The sequence below is a fragment of the Ceratina calcarata genome, unplaced genomic scaffold (assembly GCF_001652005.2).
Source record: "Ceratina calcarata isolate Rehan_Ccalc_2016 unplaced genomic scaffold, ASM165200v1 scaffold430.2, whole genome shotgun sequence".
Classification (NCBI taxonomy): domain Eukaryota; kingdom Metazoa; phylum Arthropoda; class Insecta; order Hymenoptera; family Apidae; genus Ceratina; species Ceratina calcarata.
Genome location: NW_017166723.1, coordinates 70,650 through 80,486, shown reverse-complemented (window position 1 = coordinate 80,486; position 9,837 = coordinate 70,650). Strand labels below are relative to the sequence as shown.

Below are 9,837 nucleotides of genomic sequence, written 5' to 3'. Positions count from 1 at the left end.
ATAATTAAATCGATTCCTTTCATTTTAAAAAATTTGTTCCTGAAGAGATTAGAGAACTTGGAGATCATTTCTTAATCTCTCTAGAGACATTGGCACACGTTTAGATTTTAAAACATTAAACTTATTCTAAGTGAAAAACCAGATTATTTGTAATAAAAAAAATAATTAAATCGATTTTCTTCACTTAAAAAGTTCGTCCCTGAGGAGATTAAAAGAACTTGAAGAAATGGCTAAGAAATTGTTATTAGAAATACTTAAAAGATTTTATAAGGCACAAGCGTGAACACAGCGTGAGAGAACTGTCGGCTATAAAATCACCCGTGAATGAAGAGGATCGTGCAGAATGTCAAACGCGTTCAGGGAACGCGCACGAACTGAACTGAACTGAGCTGATCGAGTTTTAAAGAAGCTGGCCGTCTCAACTCGATAATAAAACGGTAACTGTAAAAGCGAGCCGTAAAGGCTAAAGGGTGATTAGGAAGGTAAGTAAAACGCGTGATGAAATTTCAAAGGAGGAACGAGAGCGAGACGATCGAGAGGAGGGTATGGTAAATTAGACTCACGCGAGGCTGCCTGGATCGTTATCTTGCCCTCTTTGAGGCTGCACGAGGTACCGTTACCCTTGCAGACGCCGCACACATCTTCGACGGCGTTCGACTCCATGTTCAGGTCGCAGGGGATCTCTCGGCAGACGCCGTCGACGCAGACATCGCGGATGCCCCTGTAGCAAGTAGTACCGTCGACGACTCTTGCTCTCAGGGAAGCTACCACGTTTGTCTCGCTTAAACAGTACAGGCCGCATGGGTCTTCCGATGCCTTTAGATCTGTTGATCCGATTTACTTGTTCTCAACAAATTTTTACTGCTCCGACATTGTATTATAAAGATACTATGGACTTTTATGCGGAATATAACATTTGTCATACACGTTAAAATATGATGAAAATTCTTTTTTCATTTATAATATATTGCAATATACATTCAGCTTTTGATATTCTGGATATTCTTATATCCTTCCGGGAGCTAGCGACAGAAATTTCGGGAATATTTTTGCAAGCTATAGTAATATGATTGTCTTCCAACGCACCCGCAGGACAGGGGATTACAGAAGGGTTACAATTACAGTAAACCATTGACGAAAAAAATTTATAGACGCAAGGGTGAAATTGATTATAGTGCTCTTTTTTATAGTAATAAATACAAAAATAATAGTCTTCCACCTACAAGATATAACAAATCGTCTTCGAAGCCTATGAAGTTGTGCTTAAGTATTGAGTTTCTGATATTTCAATCAAATTTACTAATTCAAAGATGATTTGAAATTGTTTTGTTGCAATTTCGGATATGCAATGAGTAAGAGGCAAAATTATGGTAAAACTATAGCGATTTCGCCGTTTGATGGGTAGTTACCTTCGGGCAGCTTGTAAGCGATCCATCGGTGAACTTTCCCGTCTTCCGGGAAAATCCAGTTGTTGAACTCGCTGCACTGAACGTCACGGAAAGACGGTGCATCCACGTCGCATGGCTGGTTAAAAATTCTTTGATATTCATTACTGATACGAATATGTATAATATGTACATATCCAGTCACCTTGGTGGCGCATATTCTGTGACGTTTCCTCGCGCCACGACAGTAAGCCCCGCCATTGGACGGCGGTGGAGCGGAGCACTGCCTGAGTGAAAAAGCCACGCCGGAACCGCAACTTCGTGAGCATCGACTCCAAGGTGACCAGCTGCTCCAACTACCGTCCACGACTCCTGGTCGCTCGCCGGCCAGCAGACACTTCATCCCGTAACACCACTGTAAAGTTGATTATCGATCAATCAGGCTCGGCATATTAATCACATCATGTGCCATTTCAGCATACCACTTCACTGATATCATCTCCATGTACAAAATTCAATTCGAAAATTACCATCCTTTGGAATATTGTATAATATTCAAACTAGTTATTAATAAAATTTAACTATTTATTATCAATTTACATAATTTTTATTTTATGCATTAACTAGGAAATTGAGTCTTCTGATATTAAACACAGAATTAAGTTACTTGACCTAATATTAAGAATGTTATTCCGTTTTGAAGTCAGTCTAAATTAATGGTTACTTTTGACTGAATATAATTTATAGAACTGTTTATTATTAATTTATATTATATAATTTTCACGTTACACATTATATAGGAAACTAAGTCTTCTGACATTAAACAAGAAATTAAGTTCATTCGCCTAACATTAAAATAGTTATTCCACTTTGTAGTCTGTCTAAATTAATGATTACTCTTAACTGTACATGGAATAGTTCATCAGAGCGAACATAACATACAAGTTGACCGAACTACATCTGCATCGCATCAGTAGGATCTGTCATCCTGCATGATCTCGGATACATTGCAAAGATATAAATTTGCATCTTTATTGATTCTAGCAATCGAAGTGACTCCTCGTACAAGCCATAAGATTATGCATCAACAAAATATCCCGAATACGTTAATCTACTTGTTACTTGAAAGCTGTTGCACATTAATTTACATTAATAACGTTACAAAAGTTGCGTTCAGCTTCGCACGGTGCAAAGCGAACAACAGAAGAGACGTCAAATGGAATTATAAAATGACTAGATATACCGTCGAGATTAAAACGCGAGATACGCGAAGAGAGACAGTGGTAGCGAACGCGCAATATTTTCGTCCGATACAATGCCCGGTTTAACTCATTGTTAACTCGGGGCGAGAGCTGAGTTATTACTTGTTGCTAGATCGATGCGAGCTGAATAACTGCCGGCGTGTTCGTCGTGCCCGATTACATTTGTAAAGCGCGCGTGGTAAAAGTCGGGCGAAAAAACACGTACGTTTCTTCGCACGCGCCGCCGCGGCACAATGTCTTAATCGCGCGCCGCATTGAAATTCAAACGAACCGTGAGCGAAACAAAGAGAGAGATTTCTATCCGCGAGACCGCCCCCGGATCCTATTAGACCAGTTCCCCTCTCGAAAAAAAGTCCCGCGGTGAAACGGCCCCGTTGACGTACTAAATACAGAGATTATCGCGTATCTAAACAATACCGGCGCCGCGGCGACGTAGGAGCGCAGGTATGCTCGTGCAATCCTCCAGCGGCGTCCGGCCACGGTGCGCCGCGAATAAAAGCTTCGACCCCCCCTCGCGGATCATTAACCCCTTTACGCTGGTTGGCTGTTACTCAAAAAACCATCAACCTATTCAGATATGTAAATGCGAACGCGTGCGCCGCAAAGAACTCGATGATTAAGTACGATACGTCTTGTGTGTAATTAGCGGATTATTTATAGAAACGAGAAATTCGAATTTAAATTCGCCGGAGTATTTGAAAGAATGAGAGACTCTCACGATGAAACTTCTCTTTTCTGGTAAATTTCGGTTAAAATAGATAAATATGATGCTGTTAATTTATAACCAGGGGTGGCGAGCTTCTTTTTCTCTATAGCTTTTAACTCCTACTTTCTAATTGACAACAGCCATTTGCCCGAACGAAGAATTGTATGCATGGTAGGTAATGCATTCCGGAATTTTTTTCTGAATTTTTCATTAACTGCAACTCGCAAAATGAAATTGTTAATTTCATATCAAATTAAAGTGGAAACGTTAAAATTGATATTTGTCTTCTGCGAATTTTCTCCTATTTCAATTTGCAATATAAAAAGTTCAAAAAAATCCCACATTACTTATACATATAGTAGTACATCTAAAAATTTTAATTAAGAGAAAATATCCCAAGAATATCCAAAATCGTGCTCTAACGAATTTTAGCAAATATTATGAATTTCTGAATTCTCTCGTAAGACTGCGTTTATATTGTAAAAATAAGAATGAAGAAAAAACGAGAAAGAAAGAGCCAGATGTACGGTAGTAGAATTGTCTTCTGGCACTAAGAAAAGTAATGAGGGTCATCCAACATAGAACGAGAGTCGGGCAAATGGCCCACGGGCCACAATCTCGCCATTCCTGATCTATCTGAAGATAAAAGTTTTAATTCACATTTTTGTAAGTTTCAGACCTATAAAAATGTCTCCTTTGCATTCATAAAAGTTCATCAATCAAGCATAATTAATAATACATTTAGAAAATAGTAACCCATTTTAGGAAACTCATTAATTGGTGATTTAATTAACCAAGCGAAATGAGACGATCGTGATGTTTAATTTTTACCCTGTTTTCGTCGCAACGCGTGCCCTCGGCCGGTGGTTTCTCCGCAGACACGCAACCCTTTCCGGGAATAGTGCACCTGAGGGTCTTGCAGCTCTGAAAACGAAACGGGATCGTGTTTGGCCGTGATTGCGACGGAGGTGTTAAAGTGGAGTAGAGGGTGGTGTTTCGTGTCGATCGCGATATCGCGTAACGATAGTCCGGCTCCAGGTTCCAGAGCTTCGGGTGTCGCTTATCTAAACGACGCGCAGCGACGCGCGATGGAACGCGTATGCACGTATATATGTATGCATGTACGATTCTATGTACATACACCGTACATACATTTTCGCAAAAGGATAAGGCAGTCTGGTAAGCGCACGACGAAAGCTTGGTCTGACTAGCTGCAGATGGTGCCTCTTTACAGTTTACTCTACTATCGATACCTGGCTTATCGCATCGATACATTCATCGTGAACGTTTCGAATCGTAAAGCCCTCTGAATGTTTCTCTGACTTTAGTCAGATCGGAAAATCCGATACAACCCAATTTATGTAGAAACGATCAGGAGGAATTCGATAATCTGACTAAATGAAATTTCCAAGCAAGGCTAAATAGCTTAATCAAGCTGCAGCGTATAATTAAGAAATCACTTACACAGTACTTTGAATAAAAATATCATTTCCTATAATTATAATATCGTACAGATAAATCTTGAGATAGAGTTAAAGAATATAATACATTAAGAAAGAATAATGATGACTAAATTAAATCTCCAAGCATGGCTACATTAGCTGTATGGTTTAATCAAGTTGCAACGTATAATTAAAAAATCATTTACATAGTACTTTGAATAAAAATTTCATGCTATTAATATTATAGAGACAAATTGAGAAACTGGATCTGGAGGAAGCATTCGTTGATTAGAGACTTTATGAAATCTCTAAGCAAGACTGTATATTTTAATCTTACAAAGCATAATTAAAAAGTCACTTACATAGTACTTTGAAGAAAAATAAGATATCCCGCAATCAATGTCACACAGACGAACTGAGAAACTGGAGCCCAAGAACGATTTATAGAATTAAAGAATATAGTAAATGGATAGAAAAACGTTGTTTGCCTGGAAGGGAAACGACGCGACATGTTGAACTGCAAACATCAAATACCGGGGCTCGCCGGTGGCTAACACGTTTATTACCCGCGGAAACAATGTCGCGTTCGGTAAATAAACTCATCCCATTGTAAATTTTCGACAAATTCGTTAACATGTACATAGTCGCATTTAATCATAGAATTACAATCGTCATCAACGATTTCGAATGACGAAATATTGAAGTTCTCGGATCGGTCAACGATCTCTCGGCGAACGCAATCGCGTACTTGTCGAATCAATCGACCTCGTAAAGCAAACATGACGGTCAAAGCTGACGGAAATATTGATTTTTCCTCAAACAGAGAGAGAGAGAGAGAGAGAGAGAGGGAGAGAGAACGTGTTAAAAACGATTGCTCGACTCGTGTTTACGTGCGTGGAGTAAACTATGAAATCAATAAATGGTTCCCAATCTACAGGATACTGTTCATGTTTGTTAATATAACCGAACATGGATGGACTCCTTATGAGAAGATATAAGATAATAATTTTTTATTTGAAACGTACAGAAAATGAACTTTCCAATGTTGAGCACGTATACATATTTGCTTGTGCCACTAAAACGAATTGTTCTTATTGTGATTTTTTCACTTGTTCTGTTGTACATTCTGCATATTAGGTTTACAATGCAGGGTTTCCAGAAAGTGTTAGACCTTCCATTATTATTTCTGGATTAGATTACATTTTTTCAGAAGATTCTCAAATACAAAAGTTATTTTATAAAATAAGAATTTACTGGTAGGGTTGATTCTGACCTTACGATCAAGCTTAGAGATCTTGGAAAGATCAACTCTGATATTTTTAATGGAAATTCTTATTTTCGTTTCAAGAAACAGAAAGAGCGAAATATTTCATTTATGTACCCACTCGATGTATCGAAATCATTCCTAGGGGTTATTTGTTCAATGAATTATCGTATAACCAAGGCGTGTGATTCAGCTAGCTAAAAGGACTCCAGGGACTGACAGCTAAGTGATGATTTCTGATGAGCTGTGAAGAAGTGCTCCTAAACGGGAAATAAGAATAAAGCGAAACTATAAATTATACTGCAATTTGACGTCAGGATTCGATCATTATGCAAAATGGAATAAATATATATATGTGTAGTATAAATATTTGTATATGTAATATGTGTAGTTGAGCTTTTTAATACGAAATTAGTTCCATGCATAGAATGTGTGGCCTGTCGTTAATAGAAGCGTTGGGAACGTTTTACCCGACAGGAGCATGTTTTAATTTTCGTCGGGAAAAATAGTTTCCACAAGGACAGGTACTTCCCTCGTACGCTACGAAATATGTATGACGGGAATAAGTATAAAGGATGTGGGGCCCGGCGCATGATATTACCAGAGAAATAAGGCTGAGAAAGTGGTTAAGGTAACGTAATATTGCTTTGAAAAGAAGAACTCGCGTCTAAAATGCGTATCATAAAAATAATAAATAAACTCGATTCCGTATGTGATATAATTTTGGTATGCTCTTACGATTCCTACGTCGCAGTGGCGAGCATCGGGAGTGTACAATATGTGGCATTGATCATCCGCGTTGTACATCACACCTGGAAGAATATCCGTAGATGGTAGTTCAAGATTTTGAGGTGAATCCTCCAAGCAAAATCCTAGACCTTTTCTGCAAAGACAATCTTATCTGAGGCTTGATTCGAGATCATTTATATATCACTTTCTATTATTTAGTAAATAAAGTATAGCGCATTTGCACCAAGTAAAATAGATAATTCCATGTTAATTAGAAGAGTTAGATAATTTCATGATAATTAGAGAGAAGTTAGATAATTTCACGTTCAATTATTTAGTGGGTAAAATATAGTTCATTTGCATTTATATCAAATAGAATGGACGAAGTTAGATAATTTCATGAAAATTTTACAAACCAGATGGACGGGAATATACGCGTTGTTAGTTCTGGGACTTTTGGAAGGAGTCCAACGTTTTATCATAGAATTTCAAAGCATTTTCCGGTCAAGAAAGTTTGCCCGGTCGCGGCGCATTAAAATGAATGAAAGGAAAAGCAATCCCGAGACTATCTGATATAGCTTTTCTTATTTACTCGATATACGATCTCAGCGAATCTCTCGAACACTCGGACCATCTTCTCGTGACGTACAAGCTGCCGGGGTACATCACAGTCGTTTCGACGAAGTCCTTTCCAGTACGAATTATGCCTGGGCAACCATTTTCCTTCTTCACGTCGTGCGACATGCCCAGTCTTTAGAAGAAGATATAACATTTTTATTCTGCTCAGATGAAATTGAAGTGCAAAATTGTTTAAAATATACTCGTTATTTCTTTACGGACGATAAAAATTCTAACAAATTAACATATCCGGATTAAAGCGTACATTCCATTGAAACAAATCGCGTATTATGCTAATAAAATGTTGCAGTGTAAATTTATTTTATTTCGTTTGGAAGTAGGGAATCTGGGACGCGTCGTTCCCTGATGACCACGGGGAACAGAAAGTACTACGGGAAGAAGAATGGAACTCGTACGTGTGACCGATGTGGTGGGCCATGTGGTATCCCGTGAGCAGACCAACGTCGTTTACAATGACGGCTCCTTTCAAAGGGTTGCAGGTCCCAGCGATCGTCGAGGTGCCAGTGAAACCGCAGACGCTCTCTGAATCACAGATGTTACTCCTGGCCAAACGGATGACTGTTCAGTCCTGGCCGAGGTTAAGTGGGATTCGCGTAACATTAATTCGAATGCAAGCTACTTTGTAACTAGAATTGCACAGTCGTGGTGATTCGGGTGGGAATCGTCCCCGGGATTGATCATCCTCTGCCACTCTTGGAAGTACTTCAGGGTGGCGTTCGGATCTTTCGTTCTCGCTAGGCTCATCTGTTTCGACGTTCGATCATATGCAGATGTGTGCAAAGTGAAATTTGTAATCGATATACCTCGTCCTCCTGCGCTCGCATTTTTATAATCCTAACGACGCTCAGTTCCATGGGTATTCCTAGACTGTCGTCGTGCAGCAATCCCGCAACCTAATTAAACGTTAACTGTTGAAATTATAAGAAAAATTTATGCAAGAAGGAGATTTATTATGATTACTTCTTTTTTATCAATTAAACATTTAGACATTAAGGAAGGAACCGTATAATCTCTGATTTTGTTATACAGCTACTCGCGTTAAAAGTGTTTTAATTGGAAGACGATAAAATAATTATTAAATTTTTATTATGTTCTCCTCATTTTAACTTTTACTATATCTAATTTCCAAATATTTCACAAGTTATATTTATGTCTGTATGTTGCTTATTATCTTTTTTAAACTCTTACTATTATTGATGAATAATGTACTTAATATAATTATTTATTATTATTCAAAATTCTAGAATCCTGAATTTACTTTTTCTTCAATTCTTTTTTCAATCAAACGTAACTCCATTTCATTAAATCTATGAAAACGCACGTTAATTCCAACATGATATAACTCTAAAACGAGCTTCTCAATTTCATTCAAATTTCGCATGCGTGTGGGATGTGGTAATAACTATTTATTAACAAAATTGCAAACTTGTGTCATTACCCTAGATTACAGCCTGAACAGTAAAAGCGGATTACACGTCAACGTGTGCAGCAAATTGCAAATACTTTCGGAGACTAATTAGAAGGATGGTCGCAGGTGGAGTGTGACAAAAAAAAATGGAGAGAAAGGAGAAGGTGGGTACCATGTTGAGCAGCGTCAGCGCGTAATTCTCCAGGTCGAAATCTTGGCGATAATCGAGGACCGTCTTGTCGAGTACCAGCAGCAGTTCCATCGTGTAAGATTTGGCCTGGTTCTTCTTACTCTTGTTAGACGACGTCGTCGACGACGGTTGGCTTTTCTGCGAACTGAAAGCGCGCTTGGCAATGGTTTTGGCCATATCGGCGGTGACGTTACACAGAATCTCGGCGTTCCTTCCGAATTCGTCCGGTCTCTTTTTGTAGACGACATGCGGGTGCTCCGTTTCTTTGGTAAAGTCGTGACCCGGCACAGGCTCGATCGTGTACCACGATCGTTTCGTTCTAATATATCCGGCCTGGAGATCAGAACACCGAGATTCCTTCCAGTCAGATTTATCTTACGCCACGACCTGCGGCCACGATATTTGTCCGAGTCGTTTGAAAGCCTTGTCCCTATTCCTAGTCTTATTTTCATGCCTAGTCTCGTCCAACACAGTCGCCAGATTCAGCATGAAATTCACTCACATATGTATATGTATTTCCGAATTGGGTTATTTTGAATTATTCATAAATTATTTAATAATTTAAATCAAGTATGGCAACTCCAAGGATGAATCGTATATCCTTAGGTTTCAAACGACTAATTATGACACGAGGAATAATAATTGAGTACTAACGAGGCCGTAACAAGTGGACAAAGCACTGTTCCCCGATTGGCCATGAACGCGACCTTGGTAGTGGCACTGGCTGTCTCGCACCGGTTGCAATTTCATGCTCTTCAAAAAATCACTGTTATCACCGGTCTTCGCAGCCCTCGGTGTCCTGTGCTCTTCAA

General features: G+C 38.9%; 1 protein-coding gene across 1 annotated transcript in view; it reads right to left on the bottom strand.

Annotated features, from left to right (window-relative positions):
* The window catches only part of LOC108626866 (A disintegrin and metalloproteinase with thrombospondin motifs 7), a gene marked incomplete at its 5' end in the record, with an annotated part of 15,830 nt that extends 6,430 nt beyond the window's left edge, over nt 1-9,400 (bottom strand). The window contains 10 exon segments of the mRNA XM_026815154.1: nt 564-824; nt 1,410-1,524; nt 1,591-1,800; nt 4,185-4,277; nt 6,798-6,942; nt 7,381-7,539; nt 7,823-7,969; nt 8,047-8,171; nt 8,231-8,337; nt 9,049-9,400. Coding sequence (XP_026670955.1) covers nt 564-824; nt 1,410-1,524; nt 1,591-1,800; nt 4,185-4,277; nt 6,798-6,942; nt 7,381-7,539; nt 7,823-7,969; nt 8,047-8,171; nt 8,231-8,337; nt 9,049-9,400 — 1,714 coding nt within the window.
* Nucleotides 9,401-9,837: the final 437 nt, after the last annotated feature.